Source organism: Rhinolophus ferrumequinum, chromosome 7 (assembly GCF_004115265.2).
Source record: "Rhinolophus ferrumequinum isolate MPI-CBG mRhiFer1 chromosome 7, mRhiFer1_v1.p, whole genome shotgun sequence".
Classification (NCBI taxonomy): domain Eukaryota; kingdom Metazoa; phylum Chordata; class Mammalia; order Chiroptera; family Rhinolophidae; genus Rhinolophus; species Rhinolophus ferrumequinum.
In genome coordinates this window covers 93,785,489-93,806,602 of record NC_046290.1, presented here as the reverse complement: position 1 = coordinate 93,806,602, position 21,114 = coordinate 93,785,489, and the positions used below count along the sequence as shown (strand labels likewise).

Genomic DNA, 21,114 nt, shown 5'->3' with positions numbered 1-21,114 from the left:
AGGAATTCACTTTGGCTCATCCTTGCTTTCACAAGAGCCCGTGGTTTCCCAACACTCACTAGCTCTGTGTGGCCCTAGGGGGTGCTGGAGTTCTTAAGCTGTAAGCTTTGTCTGGGCCCAAGTCCAACGAGTCACAGAACGCTGGATCTAGAGAAAAGAAAAATGCCCTGATAGTGCAGTTCTGCCCCAAAGGTCACCTCCTTCTCTGATTCTCCTGGCATCCGAAGCACACCAGTGAAAGCAGAGTCTCAGAAACACCAACAGGCCTCTTGTAGAGAGGGGATTTTGGAGAAGAACCACGAAAGGGGAAAGAATGGCACACACTTTTCGATATTTATTGAAAATGTTTAGTTTCTAGTCACAAACAGCCAGTGTATGCAGTGGGAAGTGTGTGTGTGTGTCACAGCTGACTATAAGGAAAGTATGACTATTACCACATGGGAATAATCCCAAGAGGACAAAGAGACTTTCAAGAAAAGTTCATTATTTCAAGAAAAATTTACATTTTCTCCTTCAGAGAAATGAAGGATCTGTGAATTGTGATTTAAAAACTATATGCGATGGCTCCATCAGTACAAAGGGGAATGGAAGAGAGACTGCCAACCTCAAGCGTTTTTTCCAAATCATGTAAAAGGAAGAAAAAAAACACCGAGTAAGTTCTGAACCTGGAGAGTTTTTAAATTACCATTATTAAAACAAACTGCTTCAGAATTTGAGTCATTTGAGGTTCCTGCCCAACTGGCAATAACTTGAAAAGAATGAGGAAGCACATGTTCTCGTCTCATCTCATGGAACACAATTGTGAATTGTGCCTGCTGCTGGGACCTTGCTGGCCTGGCTGCGCAACTGGAGCGAGCAATCGGCAGACATCAGCTCCAAGCCTACAATGTATGAGGGAAGAAACTAGGAATCAGAGCATAGGTACCAGGTCCTTCAAGATGAAGCACAGAATTTACAAATGAAAAATGAATATAACAGCAATATCGTCTTCCCCAATAAACTGTCATAACGGGCAAGGCTTCTTGGGGTGGGGGAGAGGGCAGGCGGGAACTAAAAGATAAAAATAGAAAGGCAATCACAACAAACATCGATTCTGGAGCCCATATTTATTTGAATCACTACTCAATCAGGTAGAAGACAAGGTCTTCCATCTGTTAAATATTGAGGATGAAAAAGGGGTCACATACTAAACCTAACAAGCTCAGGAGAGGCCCGCATGGTGGGCCTTACAAACTGAGACTGAAAGTTAACCACACGGGATGGTTTGAACATAAAAATTTCTAACTGAAAGCAGGCCATGGTGGGTAGTCACGTCCCAGGCCTGTAGCTTCCTTGACAAAGGTCACTCTTTACCTCAAGTGAGCCTGTCTGTTGTCTTTTTGCATCTAAGATAACATACCTTTGAAATGTCAGCATAATCTTCTTTTCCAGACCCCTCAGGGCACAGCTGCTGGCACCAGAGCAGGAGACCACAGAGCCCCTTATTGTTATCTTGTTGCCATCTCTATGCTTTAAACATTAATTATTAACTGGCCTGTACCCACCAATATAAAGAAGTATGTTTTTCTATTTTGTCTTTTGATCCAATCCCAGATATTTCCCTGCTTTGCTTTTCCCGCCTCTTTAAATGGACTACCAATAAATTTCATATAACCTTCCTCCTTTGATTCTAATGTATAAAACAAGCTGTAAAACTGCCATTCTCTGGAGCATTTTCTCAAATTCTCCACTGAGATTTTGCTTCTCAGCAATTGTCCCCAGTCTGGCTCAAATAAACTCATAAAAAGTACAGATTTGGCAGTGTATGTTAACAATATACAGATTTTAATTGCTGATGGAAGGAAAACAGTCATGGGGCTTTGATCAGTCCTCTAGTGAAAGCACCCCAGTTCCTCACAGCTCACCCAAACTGTTCAGGAAACGTGGATCCTCACTGTTGATTAAAGACCCTGCAATTGAACATTTACAGTGCACCAGGCCTGTGCTAAGCAATGAGGATAGAGATAAATAGGTCCCAATCCTTGCCTTCAATTCAGGCATGAAAGCCAGTTTTTACCCCAAAACTGTAATGCAATGTGGTAAGTGCAATAAAATATAATCTTATTCGAATTGCTTTGGCAGCATTGTGGGGAATGAACCTTGGCTCCATCACTTGCAACCTAAATGACATTGGACAAATTGCTTAATGATTCTCAAGTCTGTTGCTTCATCTGTAAAACGAGAATAATATGAATATCCACCTCGATGACATTTGCGCTATGGGAGACAAGATTAGTTCAATAGGTAGAAAACCAGCCCAAAAGAATGCTGAAAACACTTGTGAATCTGAAGTACCTATTTCTCTGAAATGAAATTGAGTCACATCTTATAGAGGGACAATTGTCTCCTCTGCAAAATGGGAGCAATTAACATCTTGCAGCATTGTTAGAATTCCCGGATAATAAACGTCAAGCTCCAGGGCGCAGGAGCCCACCCAATGGGAGCTGGGATTGCATCGGAACATTCTGAGCAATCGGAAAACTGGGCCCCGGCAGGTTCCAGATGTCGGATTTCCACCACCCAGCACCGTTGGACGTCAGTCCTTGTCGGTGTACGCCGCTGGGTCCTGCATTTGGGTGGGACGCGCACAGGCCACTGCTCCTCCCTGCACCGGCAGCACGCTCCCACCCTGCCAGCCGCGTGCGCGCTGCCCACCGCGGCGCAGCTGTTCTACGGCCGCGCGGAGGCCTCCCAACAAGTCACACAAAAACGAAAACCACCGAATGTCCCTTTCTTGAGCGACCTCCCTTCTAGGAAGGCGATGCGGTCGGGTCTCGCTTTCCTCTCTCGCCCAGTCCGGACGCCAGGTCTCCCATAGCAACCGTGACCACTAGCAACGGGCGACCCGCCAGGGCGGTGCTCTCCGCGCAGGCGCGGAAGGAGGAGGGCAAAAGGCTTCGCTCGCGCCCGGCGTCCCTCGCGTCTCTAGGGCGTGACTTGCGTGTTGGCGTCACGCGGCGGGGCATCGGGCGGCGGGAAGAGCCGGCGGGAGAATGGAGGTGCAGGAAAGAGTCGGTGGCGCGGGCGAGTCCGGGGCTCAGGACCCTGCGCCCGCCCCTGCCCCCACCAAGGTCCCCGGCAGCGCCGGCCACTACGAGCTGCCGTGGTGAGGGTCCAGGCCATAAACGATCGATGTTGTGGACGCGTGGGTGGGCGAGCGGCGGGTCGTTTCCCAGGGGAACCCTGGGGCGGGAGCTCGTTCGGGGAGGCACCCGAGCGGAGCAGGAGGCTCCAGGGTGGCATCCAGGAGATGATTATTTGGTGAGGGCGAGGCACGTGCGTCGCTGAGCCCGCCCGGGGTCGAGAGTGGAGGGTCTGACCTTTGGAAGTGGAGTGTCGGTCGTGACCGTCCACTCTGCGCCCGGCTCTGGGCCAGAGGCGACTCGGATAGTCAGTCAGCGGGAAGCGTCGGACGCAGCTCCGGAACTACCGGTGTGCAGGAGGCCGCCGCTTCCTTTCTGTGCTGCGTGGTTTTAAAAGCATCCTGGGTAGCTGGGAGGTGACTTGGGAAATTACCTGCCACTGGCACAGGTGTGGTGCGGGCGAGCTTCGCTCGGGTCCGGCGCCTGGTGATGGTTACTCGCTGTCCTCTGTGTATTCCCATACCTCCAGCCAACCCCTCTTCTCGACGAGAGCAGATACCTAAGTGGAGCGCAGTGTAGCTTATTGGAATATCTACAGCTGCGCTGTGGAGTCCCCCAGCCACAAGCCACATGAGTCTATTGAGCCCTGGAAATGAGGCTAGTCCGAATTGAGACGGGCTATAAGTGTACAAAATGTACCTGGATTTCCTGTACTTAGTATTAAGAAAAACTCATTAGTAATTTTTATGTTGATTACATGTTGGGAATAGTATTTTTAATATATTAGGTTCAGTAAATTATGTTAGTAAAATTAACTTCATCTGTTTTCTTTCTACCTTTTTTAATGTTGCTACCAGAAAGTTTAAAATTACATACATGACTTGCATTTTCTATGCACAACAACACTGCTTAGGGTAATTCAGTATACAAAACAAACTCTGCTGTCGTGGAGCTTACATTTGATAGAGAAAGACAAAGTGAAAAATAAACAAGTAGATATACAGAGGATGCCCAAAAAAAAAGTATACACATTTTAAGAAAGGAAAAAGCTATTAAAATCGTAGCACTCAATACATACTGATAACAAAAGATGAATACAAATCATGTTTGACTTCTGCAATTACAAGAGGTGCTCAATGTGTTACCATCAGCGTAATTTTAATACAGTTTTTTTCCTTTCTTCAAATGTGAATACATTGCTTTTGGCATCCTGTGTATATAGTATATTTGATGGTGCCAGCTGCTATGGAGTAAATAGCTGTGGTGTTCAGGGAAGGCCTTTGATGAGATGATATTTGAGCAAAGACCTGAACTATGGAGAAAACTTGCAGGGAGATGGAGCAGCTATGAAGGCCCTGAAGGAGGAACATCTTGTTAAAAGTCCAGCTCACAGTTAAGCTCCTGACATTCGCAGGTGGTCATTCCCTCCTCTGGGGTTCCACAGCCTTTGGTTTCGATAACTTGGTTAGCACTGTAGTAGGACTCGCTAAGCTCTAGCTCTAGCTCTAGAAAGCCCTTTAGAGCAAAAACCATGTCTTGCTTATCTCTGTACCTTCTTTCCTCCCCTTGGGATCTCTAGCTCCTTTCACAGTGCTTGGCATCTGGAAGGGGCTGAGTATGAAGAATAAATGAGTAGGAACGAGCATGCTCCATCTGCTGTTCTTGGAGGAGAGCTGTCACTTTCCCGCAGTATGTGGCAAACAGGCTTCTTTGTATGCAGCCTCTTCTGGAGCAGAACTAGCACCTGCAGAAGCTGCAAGCTGAGGGTAAATCAGGGAGTTTTGCAAAGGGCAGAGGAAGTCTTTTTTTTGGCAGAGGAAGTATTGAAGGTCAAGTCATTGCAAATCTACTTCCACTTGTATTCTCAGAGATAAAGAAAGTCATTTTCTGTCATAGAAAATGCTTATTCATTTGAAAGAAGTATTGATCTGACTAGGCCACTAGCCTGTCCACACCACACGGCCTAAGAGGGTGCCAGGATAGGTCTGTGGTTTCTGTCTAGCCAGCCCTGCTGTGTACCTGGCACAAGTCTGCAGAAACTGGCAGGTAAGGGATGAAAAGAAGCTTCAGTTGCACCCATGTCTGACAGATCAAATGATGTCAGTGCCACGTGTACTGGATCTCTGTTGTGATGGGCAGACTGAATTGCCACACAGTGTCACATTGGTCCAGATGGCCTGCTCTGGCCCTTCTCCAGCAACAACAGGTGTTTCTATGCTGTGGCAGGTTTGATGCTTTTGGTGTGTAATTCTCATGCACTTTTCAAATGGCTCTTGGGCACCTCCTTCAATTTAAAACCTGCAGCCATTTTGGTATATTTTTATTAAATGTATGTCATCTGGCAAAGCTCTCAGTGCTTTCTTTTGGGTAGTGTAAAAATAGCCATGTCAACATCTTTATGTGTTTTCTTAAAAACAGGGTGGAAAAATATAGACCAGTAAAATTGAATGAAATTGTCGGGAATGAAGACACCGTGAGCAGGCTGGAGGTGAGTGATTTTTTTTATATATAGGTGAACTTATGTCGGTTATTGTGGCTTTGATAAGCCGAGGCACTTGGAGAAAGACAGCATATATAGTGAGTGTGCGGGGCTGAGCCACCGATCCAGAATTGAGGGAGTGGGAGGCATTGAGTTTGGAGACAACTAGAAGTGGTGGGACTTCAGATGTTTGAAAGGCTGGCTTATTGGAGATGGGTTATCAGACTTGTTTTGTATTCTTCAAGAGCAGGGGTGGCAAACTCTGTAAAGGCCGATTAATAGATATTTTAGGCTTTTTTGCAAACCATAGGAAGTCTTGTTCAAATATTCTTTGTTTATTTTTTCAAACTCCTTTAAATCCGGGAAAACCGTTCTTAGCTGGGGGGCTGGCCTCAGGTTGGATTACCCCCACTCCCTTCACACCCCTTCCACCTTCGTTTGCCAGCTCCTGCCTAGAGGGACTAAGTGACAAGGCAGGCAGAGATGTTTAGCAAGCGTTGAATTCCTAGCGCTAGAGGTCTTTAGGTGGAATCTAGAAGTCCAACTGTCTGATACATGACAGAGGTAGTCTCTGTAGTAATGGGGGCTTAGACTTTAATAGCTGAAAAGGTATTTATTTATTTTACACATTTATTCATTTCACAAATATTCAGGTATCTTCTCTGGACCAGATACGGTGTGGGGTTAGGACCTGTTGAGACAATGGTGAACAGAATAGACTTGATCCATGCCTGTGTGGGGTTTTCAGTCTCATGGGGGCAGCGCTGAGGTCAGCAGGCCATGTGACAAGCACTCTGCTGGAAGAGGCGCGGGGTGCTGTGGGGGAACCATAGGGGGGGTTCTGAGAGGAGCTAGCCTGCTCACACTGTCTCCCTTCCGAAGGAGAAGTGATACCAAAGTTAAATGAGTGGGAGTTAGGCAGACTTCGGAGTGAGGGGAAGAGGCAGCAGGAATAGCCTGTGCAGAGGCCCTGAGGTGACTTCCTGGCTTGTTCTTAGGGAGGAAAATGCCATCTGACTGGATACACTTCAGTGCTTTCCTGACATTAATGTGCATATGAATTGCCCGGGGATCTTGTTAAAATGCAGGTTCTGGCCCAGTTGTTCTGGAGTGAGGCCAGATTGTGCGTTTCTGGCAAGCTCCCAGGGGGTGCTGACACTGCTGCTCCACGGTCACTGAGTCTGCAGAGTACACGTCCTGGGGCGCGTGACACACAGCGGGTGAGGCCGCAGGATCCAGACTGAGCAGGGCCTCCTGAGCCACGGTTAAGAGTTTGGCTTCATGATGAGGACAGTAAGGAGTCGTCCAAGGGGTTCAGTCTGGTAAAAATGTTTTAATTAGGTGCATATTTTAGAAAATTGGTTGTGGTAACAGTATGGGAAATGGATTGGGGCGGGGCAAGACTTGAGGCAAGGAGACCAATTAATGGTTGAAAGCGATCCAGGCAAGAGGTACTGGGCTACGAAAGTGGAAGTGAGGCTGAAGAGAAGAAAATGGACGTGAGATACAGCAGAAAGAATGACTAAGGCCGGGAAATGGCGGTGCTGTGCTGGGTGAGGGATTCAGTGATCGCTGGGTTCTTGGTTGGGGCCGCAGGGGTGATGGCATTAACAGTCCACGGAGCGGTAAACGTGGGTGGGCCTCAGAAGTGTAGGCGAAAAGGACGAATTCAGTTCTGAATGTGCTGAGGTGAGAGTTCCACGGGGCATCCATACGGAGAAATTTGCAGCCACGTGTACCTCAGGGCGGGCCTATGTAGCTGGGCAGCCTTGGCTCTTCATGTTTGCAGGTTAACCAGTTGTAATGAACGTTTCTTCTTTCAGGTCTTTGCCAGAGAAGGGAATGTGCCCAATATTATCATTGCGGTAAGTACTGGGTCCTGGCCCTGCTGGACGTCTTGGAGTCTCATTTTCACTTCCCTCTGAAGTGCTTTCTTGTGCACAGAGCTTCCTCCTTGGGGAGGCCCATTACTACCAGAGCCCTTACAGTCCCCTCAGCAAAGGGAAACTTTTCACCCAAGTTGGTCAGGAGGCCTATGGGTTGATTGCTATATTGATTTGCTGTGTGCTGTGAGTTGGGGTGGAAGGTTCAAGGGGGAGTCGAGTGCAAACAGGTGAACAGTAAATGTGAGCTTCGTTAAGTTCATTCTGTTGGCTTGAAGCACTTATGGAGATTTCATTCCTAGGGGCCTCCAGGAACTGGCAAAACCACAAGCATCCTGTGTTTGGCACGAGCCCTTCTGGGCCCAGCTCTCAAGGATGCTGTTTTGGAACTCAATGCCTCAAATGACAGGTACCGTCTGGAGTTAGGCCTGAAGGGCAATGAGTGTTTTACATTTTGAATTGTTACAGAAACAGCCTTTTTTCCATTCTGTGTTGTACGTGGAGCTTGCCTGGCCAGCTCTGTGTTTTCCTTTGAAAGAGAGTCCTTCCCAGTGAAAGAGAGTGGGAATTGCTTGTTCATTGAGGTTATGTCATAGGCACTTGACTTGCTGCTTTACTTTTTTTTTTTTTTTTTTTACTTTACTTTTCTAATGGAAATTTAAACTACTATTTTTAATTGTGGTAAAATACGCATAACTTAAAATTTACCATTGTACTCATTTTTACGTGCACAGTTCAGTAGTGTTACGTATATTCACGTGCTCGTGCAGCCGATCTCCAGATCTTTTTCATCGTGCAAAACTGAAACTATATCCATAAAACAACACCCATTTCCCCTTTCCCCATCCCCTGGCAGCCACCATTCTGCTTTCTGTTTCTATGAACTTGACTTGTAGGTGCCTCATATCAGTAGTTTTATACAGCATTTGTCTTCTTGTGGCTGGCTTAGCATAATGTCCTCAGGTTTCATCCATGTTGTAGCCTGTGTCAGAATTTCATTCCTTTTAGGGCTGAGTGATATTCCGTTGTATATATATACCACCACATTTCGCTTATCCATTCATCCATTGATGGATACTTGGGTTGATTTCATCTTTGGCTATTGTGATTGTGAATAATGCTCCTATGAACATAGGTATACAAATATCTTTCCAAGACCCTGCTTTCAGTTTTTTGGGGTAAATATTTAGAAATAGAATTACTGGATTATTTGGTAATTCTGTTAATTTTGGGGGGACTTCCATACTTTTCCATAGTGGCCACACCATTTTACATTCCCACCAACAGTGCTCAGGGGTTCCAGTTTCTCCACACCTTCACTGACACTTGTTATTTTCTGGTTTGTTGGTGTTATTAGTAGTTATCCTAGTGGGTGTGAGGCGTTGGTTTACTTTTTAGACCTGAAATAGTAGAGGATTATGAAATGAGGATCTGTTCAATGTCTGCTAAGTCTGCCTTTCGTTATTCCTTGAAGTTGTGGTTCTCAGCACGTTAGTTGTTCTGGTTTTGAAGATCTGTGTATACGTGAAACAGGCAATGTCCTTGGAACGCAACTAACTCTGCTCATCAACTGTCATGAATGAGCCTGTAATCAATCCATTTTGTCAACACCGATCCCAGACATCAGACACAATTAGGTTCTAGCTTATCATTACCTCTTGTTCTTCTCACACTTGTATTATCAAACTCACTATTTTTGAAAACTGGTGGCTCATAATTTTGTTGAAGAGGGAGTAGCTTGTGATTGCAAAGTATTTTTATTTTTAGATTTCTAAATACATATTTGAATGATCAATACAATGACTTTTTTCCATTTTCATATCATGTTTCCTTCTAGTCACCTTTGTATACACACCTGCCTTCAGCTTTTGATCACCTGCAAACTACCCTGTAAATGTTGGTGTACAGATATGATAAAAGATGAAAGAATACTGTCACACGTTCTTTTAGCAAACCAGAATGAAGTCCTTCCTGTTGAGTGGTTAACTGGATGAAAATATATTTAGTTTTTGTCTTAAAAATAGATTATTCAGTCCTTGATTCTTTTTTTTCAATTTCTTTTTTATTGAAATATAGTTAATATGCAATTTTATATTAGTTTCAGTACAACTAGTACAACGTAGTTATTTAACATTTATGTTCCTAATTAAGTGATCACCATGGTATGAGTAAGCCTAGTACCCACCTGACACAAGGTTATTCAGTTTTATTGACTACATTCCCTGTGCTGTGCATCACATCCCCGTGACTTAATTGATTTTAAAAATACAGAACAGTTTATGAATTTATGTGTCATTCTTGCCCAGGGACCATGCTAGTCTTCTCTTTGTTGTCCAGTTTTAGTATATGTGCTGCTGAAGAGACATACTCCTTGGTTAAGGTTGAGAAAATTCATCCAGGATTTTGGCATCTGAGGAAACATAGTCTGAGGTGTTGCTTATTATGTGATCAGTTTTACCATTATTAGAATCTAGAATGCTATTTGTCTCTCTGCAGTCATTTTCTGATTTGTCTAATTATGAAACATCTTTCTCTGTCAATTTCTTTCTCATTGACATTGTGAGTGGAAAATGGAAAGTTCTGAATTTTGAGTTGTGGTTAATGAAAGCTTTAAAAAAATAACAGAGGTGATGTATCTGAACTTCTTTCATGTCTTCTAGAAAGATAATGCAGTACCTCAAGCAACACAATATAAAATGAAGGATGAGATAATAGTATTTTCCCACACTGTTGTATTATTCTTCTGGGCAATTCCATCTTACTTTCTTATTGTTTTAGTAATTTTTAGCATAGCTGGGAATAATTGATGAATAGTGATAAAATAATTACTAGAATGATGAAATAGCAGATGGTTTCAAAATTTGAAAGAATAAGATGTCTAAGACCTTAAAATATATCTTAGATTATAACATCACTCAGTGGACCCATATGGTAATTACAAGATAAAATGAGTTCCATTATATTTTAAAAAGTAAGTAAATTTTTTCTTTGTACTTCTGAAGACCTCCAAGAAGGAATAAAAGTAATGAAATTTCAATTCTTATAAATAGTTAGAATTGCTTAAGAAGGAAACTTAAAAACTAAAATTGGGTCCATCATGATATATTGAGGGTTAGAAGTTCCTGTGAAGGTAATTGAATTTATCTCAGAAGATGACAATTAAATTCTGGCTCATTGTTTCAGGGGCATTGATGTTGTGAGGAACAAAATCAAAATGTTTGCCCAACAGAAAGTCACCCTTCCCAGAGGGCGACACAAGATCATCATCCTGGATGAAGCAGACAGGTAGGGTTCCAATACATGTTGACATTTGCCAATACATGTTGACCTTGATCTCTAAATCTCTTACCGGGCTTTATTAAATCAGGAGTTAAAGCTCCCACCTTTGTGTCTCGCATCTTCAGAAGCCATTGAATGGGGGCCTGCGCCTTAAAGCTGCCTTCGTTAACTTACAAACATTTGTCTGAGACCCTCAGTCAATGGGTTTGTTCCAGCCTCACTCACATGAGTAATTTCAATGATACATATTTTTTTATTGTGGTGAAATACACATAATATAAAATTTACCATTTTTAACCATTTTAAAGTGCATAATTCAGTGGCATTTAGTGCCATTCACAATGTCGTACAACCATTACTGTATAAATGAAAAGTTTTAAATGACATTTAAAAAAACAGTAACTCATATTATTTGAAGAAACTTTAGAAAATATTGTTAATATCTTGCTTTATTTCTTCTTTTTCTACACTATGCATTTTTATACACGGTTGAGATCATAAAATTTTTGTACCCTGGTTTTCCTTTTAATATAAAAAGCAGTGTTCCACGTTATTGTAATCTTATTTGAAAATAGTTTGGAATTGCCACATTCCATAATATCAGTGCACCTTAACCATTTTATTGTAACATTATTTATAGCAATAATAGCAACTGACATTTATTGAGCACTTACATGTAAGCATTTACATTCTGCCAGGCACTCTGCTGAACACTTAACCTGTTAGTTCCTCATTTAGTTGTCATAACAACCCTCTGAAGTAGGCGGTACCATTAGTTCCTTGTAGGCGATGGGTGACGTTTAGGCTCAGATAATTGGCCTGTGGTCCCACAACTAGCAGATGAAGGAGCTGCAAGGTGAGCCCAGGCAGCCTGACTGCAGGGCCTCCATGTGCCCATGTGCAGACTGCCTGTGTAAGACCCAGACGGGGTCCTGGAGAGAGATTGGGCATCCTCGGTCAAGAGGTCAAGTGTCCCAGGCTCTAGGGAGGGATGTGTGTCCAGTGGGCCCTGAGTCCCAGTTACAAACTGTGCTCTTTTGTTTGTCTTCTCAGCATGACTGATGGAGCCCAGCAAGCCTTGAGGAGAACCATGGAAATCTACTCCAAAACGACGCGTTTTGCACTTGCTTGTAATGCTTCAGATAAAATCATAGGTGAGGGTAAGCTCGAGGTGGCTTGGTGTCCAGATGGTACTCACGTTGGCTGTTTAGCAGTGGGAGAGTGGGGACTTTTTGATTGCCTATCGTGGGCCGAGCCCTGTATAATGAACTTTTTCGTTTAATCTTATATAATTCTTTGTGGAGATATTACTAGCTTCGCATTAGAGATGAGAAAACTGGAGCTCAGAGAGGTTGGGTAGTTTGCCCAAAGTCACACAGCAAGTGGAAGAGCTGGGATTGGAACCCCAGGTCTGTCTGACTCTTGCACCATTGCAGGCATATGTGACATTTTGATATCCTGTGTACAGTGTCCTAGTCGCTCCCCCTCTCCAATGTGTTCCTTCACTTTCTGGTGTCTAAGCACTTGGCCGGCATCGTGTGTGCACACCTGACATGGTTATTACCAGGAATTGCCTTACCTGTAAAACCTTCCAGGGTAGCCTTCTCTCTGACCTGGCGTTTGGCCTTCCAGTTTCCTCCCTCCTTTCCTTCCTCCCTCCCTCCCAGCAAGCTCTCTGTTTCCTCACTGCTTTGAGCCCTCCCCTCTCAGCATCTCAACTTCCTGCTGCTTTCACATCCTTCCCTTTCTGATACAGACTCGGACACAGTCCAGCTTTCTGTCACCATTTCTCACAGCTCTCTTGTCCCTCTGTCCTTGCCTCATGTCTGCCCTGCTAAACCCCAGCCTGTGTGCTCAGCCGTCTGACTCCCCCATCTCCACCTGGGCCATCATGCGCTGCTTCAGACAGGCAGGTTACCAACCGTGAAGCTCCCGCTGGCCGGCTCTCTGTCATCAGGAATCCTTTATGTCCATTTACCTTCCCCAGATAGTCAGTATTTGTCCATTCATTTATTCAGCCATTCCATTCAACAAGCACTTACTCTCAGTAGGTGTCGGGCACTGCTAGTGCGGAACATAGAGGTTAGTGAGAAACATTCTTTACCTTCAAGGCACCGATGGTGGTAGAGGAAACTGTGCTAAAAGTTCTTAATTGATGTGTGTGTGTGTAGCTTGTCTCCTTAGCCAGTGGTAAGACAAGTCTGTGACGGCAGGAGCGGTGTTATACTTAGAGACCCCCCAGTGCAGTTTCCATAGGGCTGTGCATTAGGGAATTTTCAGTGGTTTGAAACTGCACTTGGTGGAGAAAGCTCTGGCCCTCCCTTTTCATGAAATTAATTTTTCTGATACATACAGCGTTCAGATTATTTTTAATTTCTAAAATGATAATAGCAAACAAAAATGAAATCTCTGAAGAAATTTATTTCTTAACATTAGAGGGAATGGTTCATGATCAGATTGCCGCAGAGGTGATTTATGAAACATAATTACTGAACCTTACTTAAGTTCCTAGTGTCATACAGTTAAAAGAGAAGCGTACTTTCTTTGAGGAAGACCATGGCCGTCTTATTCTGACATGTATTAAATTCTGTGAATTCAGCTTTTAGTACTTATCAAAAGGTAAAAATCAACTAAAGGAAACTTCTAGTGTAGTTGGAATATTATCTGCTTTGGTGTATGAACTCCAGTTTCGAATCAGTCTTTCTCTTGTCTGTGCTGATAAACCAAACATGTAGATAAGGTTCAGTGGTGAGGCTTCCTGATTTCAGATAAGCTGAGACGGACTAACTCTTAGGAAAGCTGCTGTTGGAAAAGTCTCATGCACTCGACAGATGACAGATACTGAGCACATTCTGCGTACACAGCATCTACTCTGCACAGGGCACAGAGGAGGCAACAGGTCTGTGTGAGGCTCTGTCCCTGCCTTCCAGGAGTTCGCGCACGGCTAGGAGAGGGGCTCCAGAACCAACACGCCCTGAGCCATCCCAGTTGTCCTTTGGCTGCTCACCACCACAGCCAGCCCCTCACCAAAATCCAATCCAAGGTCGTGCCACCTCTCCAGTGTCTTGAACGCACACCCCTCTTTGCCTCACTGTTTCTCCCTGTCACCGGTACATTTTTGCACCCAAGTCACCAGCTGGCTGCCAGAGTCATCTCAGCACACGCCTGACCTTGCCACTACCCAGCTTACCTCTCTAGGGGTCTCCCGTTGCCCGCAGAGCCGTACCCCCCGCCACCCCCAGGCTGCACACAGGATCCCGTTGCCCTCAGAGCCATCCCCACCCCCAGGCTGCACGCAGGATCCCGTTGCCCTCTGAGCCGTACCCCCCGCCATCCCCAGGCTGCACACAGGATCCCGTTGCCCGCAGAGCCATACCCCCCGCCACCTCCGGCTGCACACAGGATCCCGTTGCCCTCTGAGCCATCCCCACCCCCAGGCTGCACACAGGGTCCCGTTGCCCGCAGAGCCATACCCCCCGCCACCCCCAGGCTGCACACAGGGTCCCGTTGCCCGCAGAGCCATACCCCCCGCCACCCCCAGGCTGCACACAGGGTCCCGTTGACCGCAGAGCCATACCCCCCGCCACCTCCGGCTGCACACAGGATCCCGTTGCCCGCAGAGCCATACCCCCCGCCACCCCCAGGCTGTGCACAGGGTCCCGTTGACCGCAGAGCCGTACCCCCCGCCACCCCCAGGCTGCACACAGGGTCCCGTTGACCGCAGAGCCGTACCCCCCGCCACCCCCAGGCTGTGCACAGCACCCCGTTGCCCGCAGCCTCATCTGTTACTCAGGGCGCCGCAGCCTCAGCATCTCACGGTCCCCAGGTCCCCTAGGTCCTTTCAGCACTCTCGCCTCTGAATATGCTGTTCCTTCTGCTTTTCCAGCTCCTCCCTAAAGACTCTGCTCAGAACTCACCTCTACTGAGAAGGTCCCCTCCACCAGGCTGAGCTCATGGTTCTCTGGCCTGGGCTCCCAGAGGTGTTCTAGAAGCCTCTGCCACGGCCCTGTCCCGGTGTGTTGTAACTTTCCTGTTTATGCCCCTCTGTCCTGATGAACCTAAGCTCTGAGGAGCCAGCACCTCGTCACAATATTCACCCTCTGCATCCCCAACACCTAGGGTGGTAACTGGTTTCTTTAATGCATATAAGCTAACAGGATCGTGTTCCTTGAAAGTGTGTGTGAACACAGGAGGGGAGGGCACACCAGTCTGGGAAGATCTGGGCCGGCTCCGTAAGGGGGGTTTGAGAGGAGCTTTCCGTGATGGTTGTGATTTAAATGGGAAGAAACTGGGGGAAGGACATCCTGGATGGGAAGAGCCAGCCCTCTAGGAGATGCAAAGTCAGTTTGTTCTGGTAGAGACAAGGTACCTGCTGTGGGGTTAGGAGAGCAGAAAAGGGTGAGGTTTGCAGAAGATTTAACCTGCAAGGGTCAGAGGTGAACTGAACTGTAATGTTAGGGCTATTGAAAGGTTTGCCTTGGGAGGAAGAGGTGACAGATCAAAACATTTTGAGGAAGGCCAGTGTGGCACCAGATGGAGGATGAATCAGAGAGAGATCGGATTGGGGTTTGGAGATCACGGAGCAGCTGCTGTCGTGGTCTGCACCGAAGATTAAGGACAGCTTCCAGAGTTGTGCATTCGTCTCGCTAACGGTTGTCAGCGCGGGCTGCGGTCAGACTGTCCTGTGCAGCTTGAAATGAACCACACAGCGGTCTCGTGCTCACCCCAGACTGGCTGGCTCGCGACCTGCCCAGGCAGGCCCAGCATCCAGCACACACAGATCTGGAGTCCACCTGGGCCAGCAGCACCTCGCCTCCGGGCTTTGGCACGTGGGGGTCTCTTTCCTGGAGGAGCTGATCCTTAGGAAGCTGTGGCTGCCAAGGTCAGCCCAGGCACTGCCGGCTGAGGCCTCTCGTGTGGCTTATTGGTTGGCATTTTGAAATTTAGCCCTGATTCCTCAGGCACTCGGAGCATTTGCTGGGTAGCGAGTGGTGCTGGCGTGACTGGGTGATGCTGGCTGTGCAGCTGCTGCCGAGGAACTAAACCAGCAGAGCGACGCCACCCTTGGCCAGGGGCGCCTCACCTTCTTCCTGTTTCTGTCAGAGCCCATCCAATCCCGCTGCGCCGTCCTCCGCTACACCAAGCTGACCGACGCCCAGATCCTTGCAAGGTTAATGAGCGTGATCGAGAAGGAGAAGGTGCAGTACACTGACGATGGTCTGGAAGCCATCATCTTCACCGCCCAGGGAGACATGAGGCAGGTGTGTGCGGTCTCAGGCACAGACCCCCTGGGAGGAAGACGGGAGCGACTGCTTTGCACAGAGGGGGGAGCGTGGACCCCACTGCACTGCTGGGGCCCTGTGCTCCCTGCCTGCGGGGAGGGCTCTCAGCTAAGGGACCAGGAAGCGCCGGGAAGGAAAATCACCTTGCATGTGTTTTCATTCCTTGACAGGCACTGAACAACTTGCAGTCTACTTTCTCAGGATTCGGCTTTATTAACAGTGAGAATGTGTTCAAGGTACAAAAGCTGGCTTGGGCATCACACCCTACAAAAGCAGCATTATTTGGGACCTGGGGGTGGGGGTGGCAGTGCTGGACGGAAGGGGACATAGGCTGCTGCCACTGCTGGGCCTCAACCTCGCTGGGTGGGGGCTTGCCCTGCTCCCATTTGCCCACTTTGTTCCCTACACTGGAGGGCTGGGCAGTACTTGGGGTGCCACCCGTGTGGTAAGTGGGAGGACCGCGTTGCTGCCTCAGGTCCGATGCTGGCTGCTTTCCCTGCGTCCCCCGATCTGCACACAGATGTTCTCATCGGCATTTTGTGTGGAGGATACAGGCTTGGGGGTCTGCCCAAGGTCATCCAGCCTCGAACCAGGAGGGAGCACAGCTCTTTGCCTGCTTTATCCTCGCAGGCTCTGGCTCCCACCCTGCTTGCGACTCCTGCACCTGGAGGGTGGGGCAAATCTCTTTAAAGCCAAGCCGAGGGAAAAGATTCTCACTTTCCCACATTGGCAAAAGGATTTTTGTTTGGGGAATACTTTTTAAAACTGGCTACCACATCCTGACAACTCTGTGTCCGATTTTCCCCTTATTTGGGGATAGAAATTGGGTACGGCTGTCCATCCATTCAGTCTGTAGTTCTTTCTTACCAAGTTTGTGGGTACAGAAAACTGTGCTTAAAGCCTCTGCTTAGAGCTTGGCAGTGATGTGTTTTCAAGGTCACTGAGAGGAACTTCCTTAGTCACCTAGTGCCAGTTAAGGTCTCGTCTCATGCTGGAGCACAGCCTTTCCAGAGGGCTCTGAAAACCAGGACTTCTGAGGGAAGTTAATTGCACTGGGAAAAGAGGGCCAAGGCAGGCTTAGGTACTATCTTGAGACATCAGAAGACTTTCATTTAGGTGAAATGTTGATCCTGCACTAGAGGGTGGGCTCTCAGGCCAGTCGGGGGGTTGCAGGAGACAGCCTTTGGGCTTAGGGAGAGTTGCATCCCCACCCAGCTGCTCTTCAGATCCTGCTGAGGTGGGGGACCCTGCCTGGGGAAAGCCAATTCCGATTCTGGTGGGAGACTAGCCTAAAAGACTTCCCAGGTCTTAAGTGGGTGCTAAGTAGTTCTGGGCAAGTCGTCCAAGGGATCTAAGATGTGACTGATGGCTTTAGAGCTGCCGCCAGCATTGGCCCCTGTGTTTGAGAGTCTGTAACCTGGTCTCAGAAGCCTCCCTCACTGCAGGGGTCCTGTCAACATCACACTCTTCCTGTCTGGTGACTTGTGTGGTGGTGCGAGGGACTTCCCCAGCCTGGTTCAATGAAAAAAGCCAGCTGAGAGGCCGGTTCGATGGATGGCCTGGCAGTGGGCGTCAGGTTCCCTCCTCAGACGGTCCCCTTGCCCCTGACGCCTTCCTTCCGTTTGGTCAGGTCTGCGACGAGCCCCACCCCCTGCTGGTGAAGGAGATGATCCAGCACTGTGTGAAGGCCAATATCGACGACGCCTACAAGGTCTGCCCCCCGCCCCCTCTGCGGGGGACCTTCACTTCCAGCCCCTAGGCAGGGCCTCTGAGGGGGCTCCCTGTGCGAGGGGCTTACATGCATTGCTCCCCTTAATTCTTAAAGTGGGTACTGTGACCGAGAGAGGCTAAATCACACTGTTTAAAACTGGGATTCTACTATAATTCCGTTTTTCTATGCTCCGAGAGGAATTCGTCCACCTGAGACATGAGGAAAGACCAGCCCAACTCCTTACTTGGCATGAAGCCATCTCCCTCCCAGTTGAGGGGAGATTTCCCCTCCGTCCTCCCAAGGAACACGTGAATGGGCATCTTGGGACCCAGCAGCCGTGGGTCGGCCAGGAGAGGGGGGCAGGGGTTTCTGGCCTGGTCATAGAGCCTGGTCCTGTGAGCGGGTTCCAGTGGGCATTGGGGTTCAAGCCACCCTCCAGTCCCTTGGGTGGCAGTGGTGTGATTTAAGGCCACTGGTCTGATCACACCAGGTTTCCTTCCCGCCCCTCCCACCAAGTTAGGCTACATGCTGACTGAGCTTAGGGCAAGGCCAGACCTAATGTGAAACTGGAGTGGAAGGCGGGGAGATGGAGGCAGAGCCCCAGGCGCAGGACGGGGTCACTGAGTGAACCTGAAGGAAGTCTTCAGGTTTATGCACACAGCTTCCTGCCCCCTGAATTTGCCCCGAGATGCAAAAGCAAAGGCATCTGCAGCAGATAGGGTGGGTCGGGGTTGAGACGGCAGGAGGCCCTGATGACTGCTGCAGCCTCCGTCCTGGTGCGGATGTGTGCAGGGCTGCTCCTGCAGGGATGGTTAGCACTGGCATCTAGGGGAAGCACAGCAGACGGGGTCTGCTTCCGCTCTGCGGCCTGCTGGGATGGTTAATAAGGTGTAAGAGCCCTGGCTACAGCAGTAGACCTTGCAATGCATTTTAAAACATTGGCAGTATTTCCTCTGCCTGCTGGGAAAATCAAAGTACCCCACATGATCTAAAGACTATGGCCCCCCAAGCGGCTCCATGGTGTTCAGCTGATTCTCAGAATCACTTGGGCTTTCTGGGGTGACCTGTCCTCTCCCAGCAGTGTGACAGGCCCAGGACTGCTGTGGCTGTCGCCTCGCGTCCCTGAGTATCCTTGTCCGCAGACTTCAGCAGCCTCACTGTACTGTCTTTCATCTAGATCCTTGCTCACCTGTGGCATCTCGGCTACTCACCGGAAGACATCATTGGCAACGTTTTTCGAGTGTGTAAAACCTTCCAAATGGCAGAATATTTGAAACTGGAGTTTATTAAGGTCGGTGAGAGTATAGCAATGCCTGTCTCCCCAAGAATGGGGGCCACACTGCAGTTTTCTTTGTTTTACTCACGGCCTGGCACCGGGAGGACCCTCAGTGAGGGTGGCTGCCTGTCCTGGGGGCTGGCAGTTCGTTTAAACCAATTCTGCTAGTGAGTGACCTACTGTTCCTTAGGGTGACTCTCTTCATTGGGGATTTGTTTGTTCATCTTTAAGGTCAGGTTAATTAAGACACAATTGACACAGTAAATGTAGCCTCTTAGGTGTGTTCTGCTGACAAAATGATTCATGTACACATGGCTAATCCCCCCACCAAGTTCATGTGCTCCTTTGTAGTCCTCTCCTCCCTCTAGCAACCACTGATCTACTTTCTGTTTGGGGGACGGAATTTTCCAGAATGTCATATACATGGAATCAAGCAGAAGAGGAGCCTTTTGAGTCTGGCTTTTTTCACTTAGTTTAATGCGTTTTGTTGTTGCGCGTCAGTGTGTCGTTCCTTTTTATTGCTGGATGGTGTTCCATAGTATGGACGTAGCAGTGTGTGTGTTCACAGTTGAAGGACTTTTGGGTTTCGGTGACTGAATAAAGCCACTATAACTGTAAACGTTTGTGTACATGAATGCGTGTGACTGTGAACCTACACTTTTGTTTCTCTTGGGTAAATTCCCAGGAGGTGAGATTGCTGGCTCATAGGGTGAGTGTAAGTTTAACTTTGTAAGAAACCCACAGCATTTCCCAAGATGGCCGTAGTGTTGTGCGTGCTGCCAGCGGTGTGTGACGGCTTCGGCCGGTCCACACCCAGCCAGCACTCGAAATGCTCAGCTGGGGTTTTAAAGCCATTCTAATAGACGAGTAGAGGTGGCTTGTGGCTTTAATTTGCATTTCCCAGTAACTAATGAAGTTAAGAACTTTTTCATGTGCTTATTTGCCATATAGAATCTTCTTTGATGAAGCATTTGTTCAAATCTACCAGTTTTTAATTGAGTTGTTTTCTTACTACTGAGTTCTGAGAATTCCTTATATATTCTGGATGCAAGTCTTTTATCAGGCATGTGTCTTATAAATATTTTACTATTTTCTCTAAGCCTGACTTTTTTTTTCCTTAACAGTATCTTGCACGGAAATATCAACACCCTTTCAGGAAATAAAGTGAACTTTAGTTAAACATAATCAATGACAACCTACGAGTTCATTTTCTAGTTGGAGTTTGAGTTCATTGCAACAATTCTGAGTAAATCATTAGTTCAGGTTAAAAAAAATAAACTCCTCCCTCACTTATTAACCAGATTTAATTTTGATTTGTTTTTCAGGAAATTGGATATACTCATATGAAAATAGCAGAAGGTGTGAACTCCCTTCTGCAGATGGCAGGGCTCCTGGCCAGGCTGTGTCAGAAGACAATGGCCCCGGTGGCCAGTTAGAGTGGCGAACTCATTGACTGGGTTACAAGAACCCCGGAAAGACAGGTGTCACAGCCTTCTGCTTTGGGAGAACATGCTGCCCAGCCTGGCCCTGGAACGTGCCTTCCTCTGACACACCGTGGGAGGCCTTCCCGATGCTTCCACACTTCTCCACGAGCATTTGCACTCAGCTCCAGGCTGAGGGATGTGTTGATGGGGAGAGGGCCCCAGAGAACCTCCCAGGCAGGGCACCCAGTGTGGGCATGTGTGAGCATTTGAGCTAATAAAACCATACAATTTTGTCGGCCATAATGCGGCAACATAAGGGCCGCAAGGAGAGCCAGCTTTCTGTCTCTGTGCGTGCCCCTCGCCTCCTGCAAGTAGAAAAGGTGAGTCAGGTAACAGACGGGACAAGTTAGTCTCCATTTTTCTAGAGGTCTGGAGGGCGGCTCTGGGGTGAAGGCAGGGTTTGTTGAATTTACTGACTATTTAGAAAGACTTCTCAGAACAGCCCAGGGCCATGAGCCCTTCAGAAAGGACTTACAGGAGTCACCGGAAAGTGGTGCAATACAGGCACATGGGAAATGCCTGCCACGTCGCCTTTTCTGTGCAGGACGTGTTGCGTTAGAGATCCCCAGTGAATTTTATATTAACTTGTAGAATTGGG

General features: G+C 47.6%; 1 protein-coding gene and 1 non-coding gene across 4 annotated transcripts; one reads left to right on the top strand and one right to left on the bottom strand.

Moving 5' to 3' along the window:
* The first annotated feature begins 2,968 nt into the window (after window positions 1–2,968).
* Window positions 2,969–21,093, top strand: RFC2 (replication factor C subunit 2). 3 transcript variants are annotated; one of them, XM_033111121.1, is made up of 11 exons: window positions 2,969–3,145; window positions 5,541–5,610; window positions 7,425–7,466; window positions 7,787–7,893; window positions 10,668–10,769; window positions 11,817–11,917; window positions 15,867–16,024; window positions 16,216–16,281; window positions 17,676–17,756; window positions 18,934–19,047; window positions 20,358–21,093. In XM_033111121.1, exons 1-11 carry the CDS (start codon window positions 3,033–3,035, stop codon window positions 20,466–20,468), a joined length of 1,065 nt encoding a protein of 354 aa, XP_032967012.1. In that variant the 5' UTR covers window positions 2,969–3,032; the 3' UTR covers window positions 20,469–21,093. The 3 variants fall into 3 exon arrangements, with proteins under 3 accessions (XP_032967012.1, XP_032967014.1, XP_032967013.1); XM_033111123.1 differs by lacking the exons at window positions 2,969–3,145; window positions 5,541–5,610 and adding an exon at window positions 6,807–6,894; XM_033111122.1 differs by lacking the exons at window positions 2,969–3,145; window positions 5,541–5,610 and adding an exon at window positions 6,978–7,154.
* LOC117025416 (U6 spliceosomal RNA) lies at window positions 9,746–9,848 on the bottom strand. Its single transcript, XR_004423615.1, has one exon. It is a non-coding gene; the product is annotated as a U6 spliceosomal RNA (small nuclear RNA).
* Window positions 21,094–21,114: the final 21 nt, after the last annotated feature.